Raw genomic sequence first — 19,433 nt, 5'->3', positions numbered from 1 at the left:
GTAGTGAAAAGAAGGGCCATATGCACCCCAATGTTCATAGCAGCAATGTCCGCAATAGCCAAACTGTGGAAAGAGCTGAGATGCCCTTCAACAGAGGAATGGATAAAGAAGATGTGGTCCATATATACAATGGAATATTACTCAGCCATCGGAAAGGATGAATACCCAACTTTTACATCAACATGGATGGGACTGGAGGAGATTATGCTAAGTGAAATAAGTCAAGCAGAGAAAGTCAATTATCATATGGTTTCACTTATTTGTGGAATGTAAGGAATAGCATGGAGGACACTAGGAGAAGGAAGGGAAAAATGAGATGGGGGGAATTGGAAGGAAAGATGAACCATGAGAGACTATGGACTCTGAGAAACAAACAGGGTTTTAGAGGGGAGCGGGGAGGGGGGATTGGTTAGCCCGGTGATGGGTATTAAGGAGGGCACGTACTGCATGGAGCACTGGGTGTTATACGAAAACAATGGATCGTGGATCACCACATCAAAAACTAATGATGTCTTGTATGGTGACTAACATAACATAATAAAATTTTTTAAAAAAAGTTTTAACCTTTTGGGGGTACCTGGCTGGCTCAGTCAATAGAGCATGTGACTCTTGATCATGGGGTTGTGAGTTCAAGCTCCACGCTGGGTGTAGAGATCATTTCAAAATAAATAAATAAGGGCACCTGGGCGGCTCAGTTGTTACGCGACTGCCTTCGTTCCGCTCAGGTCATGATCCCAGCGTCCTGGCATCGAGCCCCACATCGGGCTCCCTGCTCAGCAGGAAGCCTGCTTCTCCCTCTCCCACTCCCCCTGCTTGTGTTCCCTCTCTTGCTGTCTCTCTCTCTCTCTCTGTCAAATAAATAAATAAAATCTTTAAAAATAATAATAATAATAATAATAATAATAATAAAAGTTTTAAGGCTGCCTGGGTGGCTCAGTTGGTTAAGCATCTGACTTCAGCTCAGGTCATGATCTCAGGGTCCTGGGATTAAGCCCTGCCTAGGGTCCTAGGATTGAGCCCTGCATCAGGCTCCCAGCTCAGCTTCCCCTCTCCCTCTCCCTCTGCCCCTCCCCCTGCTCATCAACTGTCTGTCTCTGTCTCTCTCTCTCTCTCAAATGAGTAAATAAAATCTAAAAATAAATAAATAAATAAATAAAAATAAATTAGGCATCAGCTCTTTCTGCCCACGGTTCTTGTCCCTGTGCTTTAATAAAACAACCATTTTGCACCAATAAATAAATAGATAAGTAAATAAACAAATAAATGAAACTTCAAAAAATAAAAATAAAGTTTTAGCTTTGTTTAAAGTTTTTATTTAAATAATAAAAGTAAATATATATATTATCTTAATGAATTATTGTAAGGCAAACACTCTTGCCACCACTGACAAAGATTCTCTTCTCCCCTTCTACTCTAGCCAGGCTTCTCTGAGAGCTAAGCCTCCGCCTTGGCCTATAAAGACTTAAACACTAACACAGTTTCTAATAGCTCAAGTCCACATTCCTAGGATGACCCTAGCCCTACTTAAAGTGCCTTAAGGCTACCAAAAACAAGTTACTATTTGTTCCCACAAACACCAGAAGATAAGGTCCCTGTTTCCAACTCCCTGTGGCAAAGTAGGAGCCTAAGTTTGGATAAATGCCAGTTAGCAAACCCAGATGGCTTTCACATGGACCAAGCCCCTCTTCCCACTTTTTATAAGTTTTCACTTCCCTGACACTACTGCGCCCCAGCTCACTCCCTATTCCCTCATTTTACCTTTAAAACACCCAGTCACCTCTGTATAAATCAAAATTCAGTTGAGTTCACACTGGACTTTTCCCTCTATTCCCAATAATATATTACTGATGAAAACTTTCCTAATTACCTAATGTAAGGTAATCCCTACCTAGTGTGTACCATTCCTTATCTTTGATACCACCACCCACACAAAAAACTGAACTTGGCCTTCTACTGCAGAAACTCCTCTAAGCACTCTTTCTCGATCTCAGTCTCTACTCCACCCCCACAGTAGTTACTATCCTCACTCCTGCAGTAATCACTTTCTTGTAATATTTCATAATTTTATCATCCAAGTATGTATCTATAGACACTACAGTTTAGTCTTGCCCGTTTATGAAAATTTTATGGGTCTTTTAATTCTTTTTTAATCTACAGGTCCTCCTCCACTACTTTGTTTTCCTCTCAATATATCTATTTAAGAACCTATAACATTTGACCTAGAGCTTCCCCAAATAAGTGTTGCTTTAGCAAACTTGTTTCAGTTTGTGTGTGTGTGTGTGTGTGTGTGTGTGTATGAGGTTGTAATGTAAGGTGTATTTCTTCTGTGGGTCATGAAATTATCTCACATAAAATTATTAGAAAAATTAAGTGCTTAATTATTTGGTCCTAACTACAAGGGCACCAGAATCTCAAAAAAAAAAAAAAGGTAACCAGAATAACTTAGAGCAATATGAAGAAATAGAAATAAAAAAATATAGGACTTGGACTCTGCTATAGACTGAATGTGTGTCCTCCTAAAATTCATATGTTGAAATCTAATCCCCAATGTGATTGAATGATTGAGGTGGGGCCTTTGGGAGGTCATAATGATGGAGCCTTTACAAATGGTATTAATATACTTATAAAAGAGACCCCAGAAAGAGACCTCACCCCTTCTGCCTATGAGGATACAGCAAGAACACAGCTGTCCATGCTCCAGAAAGCAAGACCTCACAAGACACTGAATCTGCCCGTGTCTTGACCTCAGACTTTCCAGCTTCCAGAACTGTGAGAAATAAGTATTTGTTTTTTAAGCTATCCACTCTGTTTGTATCGCTGTTATATTGCAGCCGAAACAGATGAAGTCAGATCATTTCTTGAAATAGGTAGAACGAAAATCTATGGAAAAAGGGCATATCAGGGGCGCCTGGGTGGCTCAGTTGGTTAAGCGACTGCCTTCGGCTCAGGTCATGATCCCGGAGTCCCTGGATCGAGTCCCACATCGGGCTCCCTGCTCAGCAGGGAGTCTGCTTCTCCCTCTGACCCTCCCCCCTCTCATGTGCTCTCTCTCATTCTCTCTCTGTCAAACAAATAAATAAAAAATCTTTAAAAAAAAAAAAAAGGGCATATCAGAAGGTAGGCAGCATAAGCAAAGGGACTTGGCCTGCTGTCAGCCTGGTAGTAGTGGTGATTTAGTTGTATTAAACCCTGTTGACATCCACCATAGGAATTCTAACTTATTTCCTACACTGATAATAAAACCTTAAGGGAACTTCAAGTTGTATCGGGAACTCAGCTTTTCAAATTAAGAACCATAACACAGGAACCCAACCATTAGAGATTTACTAATAGAGCTTAAAGTATTATCTAGTAAGTTTCTCCCTCTACATCAAACCCTGCCCCAATTTCCAAAATATCTAACCTAGAAGGAACTGGAATAAGTACGTTAATAAAGCTGTTCTTCACACTCCCAATCTCTTCCCTCAATACTGTAACTAATACTGCCCACACCTCCACCTCCTAACTTGGAAAAAGAAAACAAACTATTTCCCAAAGGGTTAGAAAGTTCTGTGCTTTTCTATACAGCCAATATAATTAGATATTCAACAGCCAATGGAGGACCTGACTGCATGAATGTCATACTTAAAAAGCTTCTACTGTCCACCTATATTAGAAGTCCCCTCTCCCATGAAACAATAGGATGAACTCCAAGTATCTGCTTTATAATGATTAGTTGACTTTTCTACTCACATGTTTTGATCAAAGTATGTACTCTCACCCCATTTGGTAAGATAATAAAAATTTTAAGGCTGTTTTCTCAGAAAGAGAACTTTCCCTTAGAAAGTCTCTTTCACAAAGTATATCCATTTAGTACTAACTAACATTCATTAGGATCTTCAGGCACCAGGCATTTTCAAGGTGTTACAAATACAGCAACGAATTAGACATGGTACTCACCTTGGAGGAGCTTACATACTAAGGAAGAATATGAACATATAAACAGAGAACTTCAGTATAACATAGTACGTAGGGTTTCCCCTGCTATCAAAAATATTGTGTTCCTCCAAAAACTTTCATAAACTGAAATGGCATAACGTGAAGAAGCAATTACCATTAACTTATCTGGAAAATTTTTTGAGTGTTCTTAGACCCCAGAACATAACCTCTTAGGCTTTTCTGATACCTTAGGACACATCTTGATAATGAATGCACAAAATAAATCAAGATAAAGCACAGATGCTCACAGACACAGTTCAAAGCTATGGCAGTGTAATGCTGAGATGCTGAGTGTATTTTCAGGGAAGGTGCTCGGCAGTCCCACTCTGGCAGCTGCTTGGGGTGCTCACTGCCTCAGTAACACCTCCCTGCAGAGCAAATGCTGGATGCTATTTTCACTTTTTGCCTTTTTCTAAAAGCAAAAATCCTCTTCAAATTTCAGTTAACAAAAATAGGTAGTAATCTACGCCTTTTGTGAAAGTCATGTGGTAGAACTTGAACTTTCCAAAAGTGGGGGATATCAGCACTGAAGCAAAGGTAAGTACAGGGCTCTGTGCGAAAGTCAGGAGGATCAAGAGACTTCTTGGAGAAGATGAACTGGTCTTTTAAAAACGCAAAGAAGTCAACCAAGTACAAGTAGTGAGAACAAGAGAAGCAAAGCAGGAGAGGCATAAAACAGTGTGGGCTGAAACTAACAGCAGTTTGGCATTACTAGAACGTGGGAGTGGTGAGGGTGACAAGAAATGAGACTGGGGGACCCTGGCTTCCTAAGAACCAAGCAGAGTACCATTTGAGGAACAGAAAGGAGGTCAGAGGATCCAGAAAACCTGCCACTTGTGCCAAGACACTGAAGATCACTAATGTTTCTCCTCCTCATCCTCACTTCTAACTGTAAAGGGATCCTACAGGGGAGTATTCCTGGGTGTGTAGAGCTGGGGACAGTCCTCACCCGCTTTCCTTTCCAGTGTAAGGAGGATGTTGCCTCATCAAAGGTCCACATACCTTGGGGTTCCACTCAGAATCAAAGTGTGGACTTTATTGGGGCGTCCGTCACCAACTCTGATCCAGCGAGAAAAGGGAAGGAGGAACGGGAAAGCAATGGCCGCAGGAGTAACCCCCGGACAGTACCACACTTCAGAGACAACCCTAAACTGCAACCCCTCCGAGTCGCCAAGAGCCAAGACGCCGGAGCTGAGCAGTGGGATGCCCGGGACCCCCACCCCGTAGGAAGGACAAACCACCGCACAGCACCTGGCCCTGACCTGGGCTCCCGTTTCCCGGTCACCTCCGGGCTCCCCCATTCCCCGGCCTCTCCCGGACAGAGCCGAACTGGGAGCCCGCCTCTGGGGGTCCGCGGCTCTGTTTACCTTGGTCATCCCAACCCCCACCACGAACACCCGGCGCAGAGGCCCAGACTGTGAGGTGGCCAGAGGCATGGCTCAGGTGGTGCAGGGCGGAGGCGGGTGCAGCGGGCCCTGAAGCAGCTGACGCGAGCGTGCACAGACTGAAGCGGCGGCGACGCCAGCGATCACTCAGGGCCAGGGGCGGGGCAGGAGGCGGGGAGGGGGCGGGGCAGGAGGCGGGGAGGAGGCGGGGGGGGGCACCCGGAGGGGAGGGGGGAGAGACAGAGAGAGAGAAAGAGAAGGGCGCTCCGCGTGCGCAGAGGCGCCGGAAGTGGCGTAAGGGAGTGTTGAGTAGTTCTTTGCCTGCGAAGTTCTGGTCCCCGGCTCAGGAGCGGGCCGGAGAAGAAGTCCACATCAAACGTCCGAAAAAAGCTTTATAACCTAGTACAGCCATTGGGTTTTAAGTCCTCTATGATGAGAGGGAGTGTGGCCTGGAGTAGCGCCCGAGACTGAGTTGAGGGCAGGGGTTGGCCTGAAACCAGATTCACAAAACGGTAGCCTGAGACAAATTTGTGGAGTGTTGTAATTGTTCCGTATCCTGTTAGTGTTGGTACTTAGAAGAGTCAGTGCAGGTGTTAAAACTCGGAGGGCTGTCCACCAACAAGAGCGTGGGGAGTATTTTACTGTATGTCTAAAAGAACCAAAAATCAGGGCGCCTGGGTGGCTCAGTTGGTTAAGCGACTGCCTTCGGCTCAGGTCATGATCCTGGAGTCCCAGGATCGAGTCCCACATCAGGCTCCCTGCTCGGCAGGGAGTCTGCTTCTCCCTCTGACCCTCCTCCCTCTCATGCTCTCTGTCTCAAATAAATAAATAAAATCTTAAAAAAAAAAAAATAAAAAAAAAAATAAAAGAACCAAAAATCATTTACTAGCTATGTGACCACCTTTGTTAATCTCTGAAACTCACTCTTGTTTCGCTCCAGCAAATTATGCCCAGAAACTGAGATTTGTCTCTGCCAATAGTTTATATAGCACAGGTTCCCTGTAGGGACTCTAATTTATAACAGTAGTAGTTCACAAGCCAGTAGCATACAGGTTAATGTCTCTTAATAAGCTAATGAAGAGGCGCGCCTGGGTGGCTCAGTTGGTTAAGCGACTGCCTTCGGCTCAGGTCATGATCCTGGAGTCCCTGGATCGAGTCCCTGGATCGAGTCCCGCATGGAGACCCTGGAAAGAGTCCCGCATGGAGTCCCGCATGGAGTCCCGCATGGAGTCCCGCATGGAGTCCCGCATGGAGTCCCGCATCGGGCTCCCTGCTCGGCAGGGAGTCTGACCCTCCCCCCTCTCATGTGCTCTCTCTCATTCTCTCTCAAATAAATAAATAAAATCTTTAAAAAAAATAATAAGCTAGTGAAGAAATAACATACTCCAGGGGCGCCTGGGTGGCTCAGGTCGGTTACGCGACAGCCTCCAGCTCAGGCCCTGATCCCCTGCATGGGGCCCTCTGCTCTGTGGGGAGCCTGCTTCTCCCTGACTGCCCCTCCCCCTACTTGGCTCCCCCCCAAGTCAAATAAATAAATCTTTTTTTTTTTAAGATTTTATTTATTTATTTGACAGAGAGAGACATAGTGAGAGCAGGAACACAAGCAGGGGGAGTGGGAGAGGGAGAAGTAGGCTTCCCGCAGAGCAGGGAGCCCGACGTGGGGCTCTATCCCAGGACCCTGAGATCATGACCTGAGCCGAAGGCAGACGCTTAACGACTGAGCCACCCAGGCACCCCATAAATAAATCTTTTTTTTTTTAAAGATTTTATTTATTTATTTGAGAGAGAGAGAACGAGAGACAGAGAGCAGGAGAGGGAGGAGGGTCAGAGGGAGGAGAAGCAGACTCCCCGCCGAGCAGGGAGCCCGATGCGGGACTCGATCCCGGGACTCCAGGATCATGACCTGAGCCTAAGGCAGACGCTTAACCATCTGAGCCACCCAGGCGCCCCAATAAATCTTTTTTAAAAATAAAAAAATAATAACATACTCCAAAACAAAGATAGATTAATTACATTATAGTTCCAGGCAAAAAGGAGATGAAATAAAGTCCAAGTTTAGTTGTGATGTGCTGTCTACGAGTTGGTCCTCTGTGAATCAATCCTCCCAACTAAGCTGGGAATCAGCTGCCAGCTTTCGTTCCTTGCTGCTGGGGCACACAGCTAGCTGGCACTCTGTTGACCACCGCCCAGAAAGATGGCCTTGCCAAGGCAGGAAAAGATGTCTTTCTCTTCTTCAGACCATTGTGTCTTTAACACCACTGAGGACCAAGAGTATCCTGGCCACCACAGGAACAAATGTCTCAAGATCTTCAGAGATCTGTTTAGATCAGCAAAGAGTAGCCTTGCCCAGACCGAACATTCTCAGTAAGTCCTCATAAATTCTTGGTATTTAAAGTTTAAATGTCCATTATGTCATAGCTGCTTCTCCATATGTTCCTATCTATAAGCACCTGGTAGCACAATAGTTCGGCTGCTATCATCCTCATATGGCCTTCCAAATTCACCCTTAGATCAAAACAAGTGCATTAAGTCATAAGTGGATTTGAAATCTTAAACCAATACACAGTTCCCATACGTTGTTTTGTGAGGATGAAATGGTGATAGCAGCAAAACCTTTAGCATTTAACGGAAGGAATATACATGTACATGTGGGATGATTTTTATTTGCTGATTCTGAATTTACAAATTTGCCTACTCAACAAAAATTTATTTATAACCCCAAAATTAGTACTTCAAGAGCTCTTGAGGTGGCCAAAAAAAATTGAGTTGCCCCAGGCATCTGTTCCCAGCTGAGGTAGAACAATACCACGCCCGCTGCCTTCTTGTTTCAACTCCCATGCTGCCGACGAGTGTCTGTCTCATGATCTATTTAGTGCCACATTTTTCACGTTTTTGTGCTTTTTGTTTGTGCTTTTGCTGTTTAAAATGGCACACAAGCATAGTGCCTGGAGTGCTGTCTAGTGTTCCTAGGTGCATGAAGGGCATGATAGGGGCCAATCCTTTGATCTCTGCTGGCGTCACCGCAGCAGGCCCCCCAGGAAGAAGGGAAGCTCGGGAGAGGAGACCAGGTCGCCCGTCGCCCAGGTCCTCCAGCTGCATTGCCCTGCGTAAGATATTCACCTGCATCAAGCTCGCCTGCACACCCACTCTGATTCGAGTTGGATCCAGAGTTGCATCCAGACCAATTTCTCCATCAGCGTTATCTTGCCCAGACGCTAGGACTGGAGAGAGAATAGCAGTAATAGAAATTAAGTAAACCCACAAAGGCTCTACGGTATTTAATGGGGCCCAGAATGGTGTGTCTCAGGAATCCAAAGGGAGTTTCAGACCAGTGCAATCAGCAGAAACATTGGTACTGCTGCCAAATTTATTGGTGCAGTTGCTGCAACAGTTGGAGTGGCTGGTTCTGGTGCTGGTATTGGAACAGTCTTCGGCAGCGTTATCATTGGTTACGCCAGAAACCTTTCACCGAAGTAGTAGCTGTTTTCATTGCTATCCTGGAATTTGCCTTGTCTGAAGCTATGAGTCTCTTTTGTTTGATGGTTGCTTTCTTGATTTTGTTTGCCATGTAACAAATTATTGCTCGAAATGTTGGCATTCATATTAATTACAGATGTAATTCTGTGTATCTTACTGTGACTCCAAAAACTGTAGTATTGGTGTCATGGAAATAGATGTTATTTCCAAGGTCATTTTTTTTTGCTGTGATTTGTACTTACCTAAATTTAGATCGTCACAAAGCATTCGGGTAGATGCTGTACAAGTCAGAGGAAACTACAGTAGTTGCCCTATGATGAAAAAGAGCCAGTTTTTATGAGAATTCTTTTATATAGTATTCTGCACATTATAATTTATAGTGCTTTGGGTTATTCATATAAAGGAGAAATGAGTGTTTTCAGCTTCTATGAAATATGATTAACTAAACCAAGATAGTAATTGCTAAAAAAAAGGGGGGGTATGATATGCCTTATGAAGAAAATAGGTGTTAAACTTAGTTCAGACATGAGTTATAGTGCTACTGGCCTTGAGTTCAATGTTAATGAATCAACAATATATACTAAATAAGGTGCCTTTAAACAGAAACAGAAAACAAGTAAGGTTATGTGTTGATAGGTTGACAAACCAGAGGCTTGCAGAAGTCTAACCCTGTATTTTTCCCAGGAGCAATGGTTCAGTATTCACTAATTTAATGTTCACAGGAACTTTTAGAACATAACTATTACAAAAAAGAGAGGGGTGTGTGTGTGTGTGTGTGTGTGTGTGTGTGTGTGTATAAAGAGGCGCCTTCCTGCCCTAAGGGTCTGCCCTTACAGATCTCTGTGACATAAAGTATCAGAACTGCAAGGGGGCACCTGGGTGGCTCTGTCACTAAGCGTCTGCCTTCGGCTCGGGTCATGATCCCGGGGTCCTTTGATGGAGCCCCACATTGGGCTCCCTACTCGGCGGGAAGCCTGCTTCTCCTTCTCCCACTTCCCCCCTGCTTGTGTTCCCTCTCTCTGTCAAATAAATAAAATCTTAAAAAAAAAAAAAAGAAAAAAAAGAACAACTGGAAGGTCACTCCCTCTAGGAAACCTCCTATAATTGTTCCTAGGACTGCAAGGCCAGGGGTTCATTTAGCAGAAACTCCTTGGCTGAGGAGCCATTGGGCAGGAGGGGGAAAAGGGTAGCTATAAGGAAAGACCAAAGGAAGAACTTGGGGCAAGTGAAGGTGTTCTGAGGCTGAACATGCTGCCTCTGCAGGGGGCTCAGTCCCCTGTCTCTGGGGGAAGGGACATGTTCAAATTGATGCTGACCAGGCTCAGGGATACTGCAGAAGATAGCCTTACACCAGGAGGGAAACTGAACCAAATGGACCTCGAGTTCACAGGCTATTTTCATTTTTTCAAAAAGCCTTAGAGAAATTATATGGATTATACCCACCATACCACCTCAAATAAAAATCACCATAGGTTCAAAACATCCACATCCAGACCCCATTCCCTACTGAATCAGACCTCTGGGAGTAGAGCTTAGGCATCAATATTTAGAACGATTCTTCCAGGTGATTCTAAGAAGCCCCCACTGTGTTAGGTAAAGAACTACTGGGCTAGGACGAGGTCAATTTAGTAAAATCCCCGGCTGCTCAGAGAAGGGGCAAAGAATCTCCCTCTTTCCTGCCTATCCCTAGAGCTTAGCATAGAGCAAGGCACTGGAGAGTCTTTTACTAAGTGTAGATTTCTTTCTTGAAACTCTGATTAGCCAATAAAGACAGCAATGTGATCGGCCGATAAGACAGGGTTACCAACCCAATGGAACAAATGACAGGGTCCGGATTAATCATTATGTAACGAATGCTCGCTGTCCACCGGACACTGGCTTCAAAACAGAAGTCCAAGACGCCGGCCTCTGAGCCCGCCCGCCCGCCTCAGGGCCAGGCGCTGACCGGTCCTGGAGCTGGAGGTCGGGTCGCTCCCGAGGCTCTTTATAGAAGCTGATGCCCGGGTGCGTGGCAAGGGCGCGCCACAGGAACTCCTGCGTGTCCGGCTCCAAAGGCAGCGGGAAGGGAGGCACTCGCATCAATAGACGGCTCCACAGCGCGGGCAGACACAAGCCATCAAGCCTCTCCAGGACCACCTCGTCCAACAACGACTGCAGTGTGCCCCTTGCTACTTCAGTTTGCAGCTCCCCGGGCGCCTGCGCACCAAGACACGAAGGGCCCTCCAGCGCGCAGACGCACTACGATCCGCAGACCCGGGACGCGGATTGGACCTAGAGATCAGAAGAGGAGTTCCAGAGCGCTGGCGTGACATCACGCCCTTTGGGGGTGGGCTCAGTCCGCGGGGCTCCACCGCCATTGGTCCGGAACCCCGCAGTAACCAGGGGAACTGCAAACAGTGTAGGGGCTGCTTCCGGTTCGAACACCCGGAACCGCCGCCTCTAGGGATGGGGGTCGCTCGGGCAGTTATTCTCCCGTCTCTCCTGAGGCTCCCTCAGACAGAATCTTAGGCAAGAGAGCCGTGGGCCACCACTGCCTGACCCAGGGTGGTCCCTGGTCAGAGAGAAAGGGAGCCCTACTGGTTCGGGATGGGAAGAAGAGGCTGGAGGGAGTGGTCAGTGGTTTGGCCACTGTGCAGAGCTGTGTGGGTGTAGGAACCCGCTACAGGCCGGGGGCTCAGAAAAGGTTGAGTGGAAAGGAGAAGTAGAAATCTGAAGGGGGGTCTTGTATGTCTTCGTCGGATGTAGAACTGTGATATCTGGGAGTTGTTATGGGGGTAAGCGTCATCCTGGGGAGTGCGGTCGTCAGCTCCTGGGAAAACGGAGTCGGTAAGGTGGGTGTGGGAAGACGAGGGCATACTCTTTCTGAGCTTTGATGTTAATAATTAGTACTGTTCGCTACCAGGAACTCTATAAGCGCTGTCGAGCAACACCTCCTTAAGCTTCTTTTAAAAAAAAAAAAGAAAAAAGAAAAGGATTTTATTTATTTGACAGAGAGAGAGAGAGAGAGAACAAGCAGAGGGAGAAGCAGAGGGAGAGGGAGAAGCAGGCTCTCTGCTGAGCAGGGAGCCCGATGTGGGACTCGATCCCAGGATCCTGGGATCATGACCTGAGCCGAAGGCAGATGCTTAACCCACCGGGCCACCCAGGTGTCCCCCTCGTTAAGCTTCGTAACAGCGCTTTGAGATCAGTGGTGTTATCCTGTTTTGCAAATGAAGAAACTGAGGCTCAAAGAAGTTAATTTGCCCCAAATCAAATAGCCAGCAAGTGGCAGAGTGAGAAAGAAACCCAGACACTCTGTCTCTGGAGCTAAATTATAGAGTTTGAGATTTGGAACGGGTTTCAGAGGCTCTTCATTCCAGACGCTGCAAATGCAGATATCTGCAGGGGCAAGTCTGATGGGTTGGATTGGGCTGTAACTGAAAATCAATTCCCCTTTTGAAAGGAAGGCTCACTCAGCTCCAACCGACTTTTTTCCTGGGGCACTTCTCTAAAACCATGACAGCCAGTCAGTCTGACGACCAGATGGCCAGATGCCTCCCCTGGGCCACTATTTAGGGTTCCCTGAATCTATCCATGGCATTGACCATTGAAAACAATCTAAAAATAGGCTACTCTGATCTCATTTTGAAGATAGGAGGACTAATGTCTAAACAGACTGTTACCTCTGTGCTAGAATCCAGATCATTTTTCTCATTTCACCACTGTCCCTTCAGGGAATTTGTTCCTTGTATCCACTTAATGCAGTGTGGGAAAATTTTTATTTAATTGAACAGTACTTAAAAGACATCTATGGCTTTTGTACTTCAGAGGTATTATAAAATGTCATTTGCAGTTTGCCTTGTGGAAAGATCAATGTAACATTGCTACAAAACAACAGTTCTCAAATGTTTTTTGATCTCAGGACACCTTTATGCCCTTACCTCAAAGTGTTTTGTGTATATTATATCTATGATATTTACCATATCAGAAATTAAAGATGAGAAAATCTTAAAACATTCATTTATCAACTATTTAAGAATAACCATAAACTTGGGGCATCTGCGTGGCTCAGTTGGTTAAGCATCCGCTTCTTGGTCATGATCTCATGGGTTTTGAGATCCAGCCCCATGTTGGGCTCCATGCTCAGCAGAAAGTCTGCTTAAGATTATCTCCCTGTGGGCGCCTGGGTGGCTCCGTTGGTTAAGCGACTGCCTTCGGCTCAGGTCATGATCCTGGAGTCCCGGGATCGAGTCCCACATCGGGCTCCCTGCTCAGCAGGGAGTCTGCTTCTCTCTCTGACCCTCCCCCCTCTCATGCTCTCTCTCTCTATCTCATTCTCTCTCTCAAATAAATAAATAAAATCTTTAAAAAAAAAAAAAAGATTATCTCCCTGTGCCCCTCCCTGCACTTGTGCACTTGCTCTCCTTCTCTAAATAAAATAAATCTTTAAAAAATAACAGTAACCCATTACTTCTGAATATAAATAATAATTTTAATGAAAAATAGCTATGCTCCCCCCCAAAAAAAATTGGTAGGAAGAATAGCATTATTTTACATTGTCTCAAATCTCTTCAATATCTGGCTTGATAGAAAATAGTTAGACTATCATTTCTGCTTCAGCAACCAAACTGTTGTGTCTTTTGACTGATGTATATGAAGAAAGTCTGGTCTCACGCGAATTTTTAATTGCCTTTTCAAATAACTGTAGACATTCTTTTTTGATACTACACTAAAACTTAGCAAGTGGTAATTTCTTGAAGGGTATGTACAGCGTGCCATCTGAAACCATACTGATGAATTTTGTACTCTGTTACATTAAAATCCGTTGGTTTGGGATGCCTGGGTGGCTCAGTCAGTTAAGCAGCTGCCTTCAGCCTGGTCATGATCCCAGGGTCCTGGGATCAAGTCCCACATCAGGCTCCTTGCTCAGCAGGGAGCCTGCTTCTCCCTTTCTCTCCCTCTGCTTGCGCTCTGTCAAATAAATAAAATCTTAAAAAAAAAAAATCCGTTGGTTTATCTTGCCCTTTGTTCGGATATTTTACCCAAGTATGATTTTATTACATTAGGCATTGGTCATTTGGAAAATGTTAGTTTACTGAGTTAAGCAAATCTTCCAAATGTTGACATTTCAAATTCCATAATGTAATATCAAGTGGAATGTCAGTATACAATATCAAGAAAGTCACATTTGTGAATATCACCACCTATCTCATTTTTTTAGAAAAAAGTTTAAACTGCTAAACTCAAAGTAGTAGAAACAAGTTTTCATTTGGGCAAAAAATACTGTCAGTTGTTTTGTTGAAGGGACAGACTCACTTTTTTTTTACAAATTTGAGAAAAATGTCTGTGAAAAACCCAAGTCTGAATAACTATAGTTTGTTAGCTGTTCATTCAAGTAAAATTGGCATTCTATATGTATGTGGCTAGTTCAGCTGGTAACTCAAACACACGAGTGTTTTCTGGGATCAGCTATTAGGCTTTGGCTTGTAGCAGAAGTGCTTGATGTGTACTTTCCATTTTGTCACATAATATTAAAAAGATATGTACTCATGGGATGAAATTGAATAAAATTAATTTTTACTATTTCATAAGGACAAAAAAAAAACAAAATAGAAGTCCATGGAAGTGGAGAGGGACTAGTAAGATAATAAAAGTTGCTGTTAATGCTGAAAAGATTGGGAAAGAATATTTCCATTTTCAATGTGGAGGACTAGATAATAAAAAAATTCTCCTGCCAGGGCACCTAGGAGTTGGTTGAGCTGGCAGCTCTTGATTTTGGCTTGGGTCATGATCTCAGGGTCCTGGAATCAAGCACCACATTGGGCTCCATGCTCAGCAGGAGTCTGCTTGAGGATTCTCTCTCCATCTCCCTCTGCCCAACCAACCCCCTGCTCATATGCACTCTCTTGCTCTCTCTCTCTCAAATAAATAAATCTTTAAAAAGAATTTTTTCCTGGGGCACCTGGGTGGCTCGGTCGTTGGGCGTCTGCCTTCAGCTCTGGGATCATGAACTGAGCTCGAGTCCCGCATCGGGCTCCCTGCTCTGCAGGAGGCCGCTTCTCCCTCTCCCGCTCCCCTTGCTTGTGTTCCCTCTCTCGCTGTCTCTCTCTCTCTCTGTCAAATAAATAAATAAAAATCTTTAAAAAAAAAATCTAGAAAAAAGAATTTTTTCCTGCCAAGAAACACCCAGAAATGCTGGATAAAATGCAATAAATATTCTTTTAAATGCATACAGTATAGAGGAGGGGCATTTTTTCTTTTAATTTTATACCCATCTGTACTGTTTGAATGTTTTGACTTTGTATATTACTTTTTTAAGACTATTTGAGAGAGAGCGAGCATGAGCTGGGGGGAGGGGCAGAGGGAGAAGCAGACTCCCCACTGAGCAGGGAGCCCGACATGGGGCTTGATCGCAGGACCCCAGGACCCTGAGATCATGACCTGAGCTGAAGGCAGATGCTCAACCCACCAAGCCACCCAGGTGTCCCTGTGTATTACTTGTATTTTTACTGTGTCATGTCTTTAATTTTTGTCGTGTTTTGTTTTCATTTTCCTTATTTTGGGGGTAGATAATACTCACCACATGAATTAAGATTCAAAAAGTACAAAAGGTCAAACTGCCAAAATTCTCCCTTCCACCCCTATTCCGTTTCCCAGTTTCCTCTCCCTATCCTAGAAATATTTCATGTAACTACAGCCAAGTAATGTTCGTTGTACATGCACACCTGAGTGGTGTTATCCCCCTCTATAACACACATTTTAGCTTTCTTTACATGCTATTTCACATCTTAAATTTTTCATACAATAGATTTGCATATTATATCAGTGCATAAAGAGCTGCTTGTGTTGTTTTTTTAAATAACTGCCTAGTGTTCAGTTTATGGAGGTACCATACTTTATTTAACCATTCCCCTATTGGTGGATATTAAGATGGTTTTCAGTGGCGCCTGGGTGGCTCAGTCAGTTAAGTGTCTGCCTTCGGCTCAGGTCATGATCCCAGGGTCCTGGAATCGAGTCCCTCATCAGGCTCCTTGCTCAGCCGGGAGCCTGCTTCTCCCTCTCTTTCTGTCTGCCATTCCCCCTGCTTATGTTCTCTGTCTCTGTCAAATAAATAAATAAAATTTTTTTAAAAAATGATGGTTTTCAGGGCGCCTGGGTGGCTCAGTTGGTTGAGCAACTGCCTTCGGCTCAGGTCATGATCCTGGAGTCCCGGGATCGAGTCCCGCATCGGGCTCCCTGCTCGGCGGGGAGTCTGCTTCTCCCTCTGACCCTCTTCCCTCTCGTGCTCTCTGTCTCTCATTCTCTCTCAGATAAATAAATAAAATCTTTAAAAAAAAAAAAAATGATGGTTTTCAGTCTTTTGTTATTATATGGCATCCTGCAATGTGCATGTATCATTGCACACCTGTGTGGGTATGTCTGTAGGTTAAATTCCTTTTTTTTTTTTTTATTTATTTTTTTTAAATTTTTTTTTTTAAAGATTTTATTTATTTATTTGAGAGAGAGAATGAGATAGAGAGCATGAGAGGGGGGAGGGTCAGAGAGAGAAGCAGACTCCCTGCTGATCAGGGAGCCCGATGTGGGACTCGATCCCGGGACTCCAGGATCATGACCTGAGCCGAAGGCAGTCGCTTAACCAACTGAGCCACCCAGGCACCCTCTGTAGGTTAAATTCCTAAAAATGGAATTGTGGGTCAAAAAGGAGATAATTTATAGTTCTGATATATATTGCCAATTGTTCTCCATTAAAGACATTCCTACAGCAATGTGAGAGTATTTGCATATATTCTTTTATAACTAAAACAATAGTTTTATTTATTTATTTTTAAAGATTTTATTTCTTTATTTGACAGAGAGATAGAGAGCACAAGTAGGCAGAGCGGCAGGCAGAGGGAGAGGGAGAAGCAGGCTCCCCGCTGAGCAGGGAGCCCGATGTGGGGCTCAATTCCAGGACTCTGGGATCATGAACTGAGCCGAAGGCAGATGCTTAACCGACTGAGCCACCCAGGCGCCCCTAAAACAATAGTTTTAAAAACTTTTTTAAAAACTAATTCAGGGCGCCTGGGTGGCTCAGATGGTTGAGCGTCTGCCTTCGGCTCGGGTCGTGATCCCAGGGTCCTGGGATCGAGTCCCACATCAGGCTCCCTGCTCCTTGGGAGCCTGCTTCTCTCTCTCTCTCTCTCTCTCTCTCTCTGTCTCTCATGAATAAATAAATAAAATCTTTAAAAAAAAAAACTAATTCAGAAAAGATTACTGAGGAATTACTTCTGCTTAAAAGCTGCAGGATTAAAAAGGACAAAAATATTATTACCTATAGCCATATTGTTATTACCACTGTTCTATCCCCATTGCCCCTCTGCTGATTTTCCTTGGAGTCCCAGGAACAATAATAATGTAGAGGAAGGGGGGCACCTTGTTATTTTAAAAACCAGGCACCAGATCTCCTCTTAACAAAACAAATTCTGTGATTTGTGTATTAGTTTGCTAGTGCTGTCATAATAAAGTACTATAGATTGGGTAGCTTAAACAACAGAAATGTGTTTTTTCACAGTTATAGAAGCTGGAAGTGTGAGATGAAGGTGTCAGCAGGGTTGATTTTGTCTGAGGCCTCTCTCCTTGGCTTGCAAATGGCTGTCTTCTCCCTCTATCTTCACATGGTCTATCTTCTCTACTTATCTGTGTCCAAATCTCCACTTCTTGCAATGACATCAGTCATATTGGATGAAGTTCTACCCTAATGACCTCATTTTAACTTAATTACCTTTTATTTTTTTTAAAGATTTTATTTATTTATTTGACAGAGAGAGAGAGCACAAACAGGGGGAGCGGCAGGCAGAGGGAGAAACAGACTTCCTGCTGAGCAGGGAGCCCGATGTGGGGCTCGATCCCAGGACCCTGGGATCATGACCTGAGCCAAAGGCAGCTGCTTAACCCACTGAGCCACCCAGGCACCGCTTAATTACTTTTAAAGACAGTCACATTGTGATATAGTAGGGAATAGGCCCTCAACATATGAATTTAGGGGGGACATAACAGTCCATAACAGCATTAACCTCATTAAGTATGAGAAGTGGAGTCCCACAGTTGCTCCTCAGCCTTTCTTTCTTATGCAGTCTGTCTCTGTTACTTAAGGAGTGAAAGAATTAGAGTTGTGTCCAGGAATATATAGAAAAGGGACACAGAGGGATGGCCGGATGATCCATAATCTGAATTAATTCATTGGAAGCAAAGGTAAGGGATCAAAAATGACTAGGACTGCTATAAACCCCAGTTAATATTTTAGGTCACAGAGAGGAACTTAGAGTTTCCCATTAGACCCAGGAAGGAGATGAGAGCCCATTTTTGTTAAAACCTTAATGGACATAGTGATGACCCCAGCAAACACCAATGGCTTTAAAAAGAGAAGATTTTATTTCTAGATCACCTAACAGTCCAGCCATTGGCTGGAGGTGTGGATTGTTAGTGACTTTGGGGTCATCAACAAGTGGAAGGTGGAGGAGGGAGAGTGTGCACTGAATACTCTTTATTGATCCATCCAGAATGAACTAAACAGGGCCTCTGACAACTTCTGCACAAGCAGTTTGGGTAGATAGTGGAGCAGAAGCTAGGGACTCACATTCACAAATATTTTTGAAATCTAATTATTGAGCTGCTGACCTACCGGATTTCTTGAAGGAGAAATGGGATTTTTGAAGCATATTGGGATGATTGAAGCATAACTGAGCAGTGAGGGAGTGAAGTCCATGAATGCAGACAATGCCAGAATGAATAAGTGAAATGACATTTTAAAAATGAAATAACATTTATTGGGCATTTATGTAAGCAAGGTTCACACCCCCCCATTCAGTCATCATAATACCACCATGACATAGTAACAAAGATACTCTTCTTCACCGAACTCTAGCCACACTCCTCTGAGCCTCACCCAACTCTAGCCACACTCCTCTACTAGGCCTCAACGTTGACCTACAAAGACTTAAACACTAATATAGTTTCTAGCAACTCCAGGCCACATTCCTAAGATGACCCTAGCCCACCTTAAAGTGCCTGCATGAGAAATATAAGCCGGCTATAGAAATTAATAAAGAGAAACCTTGAGTATATTGGTGTTGGTTTTCCCTGTAAAACAAAACAAAACATTAAGTTATCAAAAAAAAAAAAAAGAGAAACCTTACTAAAATGCAGTCAGGAGGCTAGAAGGTGGAGCTCTGGTGCCATACCACTGGACATCAATCACAGGAAGAATTGTCAATTATAGACCCATCAGAAGAGGATGTACATTGTATCTCCTTCAAGAAATCCAGTAGGTCAGCAGCTCAGCGGATGAGAAACCCTGTCACCCTGAACTCTTGCTTTTCTCCAGTGGGTTTTGGTTTCAAAACAACCCCTCCCAACTTCTCTCCTCCATTGGACTAACCTACGGTTGTATCCTGTGGCTTGTCTCAAATTGCAATTCTCTGCTATTCCCAAATAAACCTATTTTTGCTGGTAAAATAACTTTTATTTTTAAGGTCAACACTGCCAAAAGAATTTACTGCTTGTTCCAGCCAACACCTGAAGACAACCCCCCCCAACCCTCCACCCCCACTTTCTGTGGGAGCCTAATTTTGGATA

At 44.2% G+C, this 19,433-nt stretch overlaps 1 protein-coding gene and 1 pseudogene across 3 annotated transcripts in view; one reads left to right on the top strand and one right to left on the bottom strand.

The window, feature by feature from the left end:
- SCP2 (sterol carrier protein 2) overlaps positions 1-5,514 on the bottom strand; it is a 112,124-nt gene extending 106,610 nt beyond the window's left edge. Inside the window, exon 1 of one of the 3 annotated variants that reach the window (XM_044914514.1) lies at positions 5,346-5,514. In XM_044914514.1, coding sequence (XP_044770449.1) covers positions 5,346-5,414 — 69 coding nt within the window. In that variant the 5' untranslated portion in view covers positions 5,415-5,514. The remainder of the gene's footprint in view (positions 1-5,345) is intronic. The other 2 variants (XM_044914515.1, XM_044914516.1) reach the window with 2 other exon arrangements.
- A 2,823-nt stretch (positions 5,515-8,337) lies between these two features.
- Positions 8,338-8,935, top strand: LOC110575460 (annotated as a pseudogene).
- The last annotated feature ends 10,498 nt before the right edge of the window (positions 8,936-19,433 follow it).

Source organism: Neomonachus schauinslandi, chromosome 4, assembly GCF_002201575.2.
Source record: "Neomonachus schauinslandi chromosome 4, ASM220157v2, whole genome shotgun sequence".
Taxonomy (NCBI): Eukaryota; Metazoa; Chordata; class Mammalia; order Carnivora; family Phocidae; genus Neomonachus; species Neomonachus schauinslandi.
Note: the sequence above shows the minus strand (reverse complement) of the source record. Positions and strands in the feature narration are given on the sequence as shown.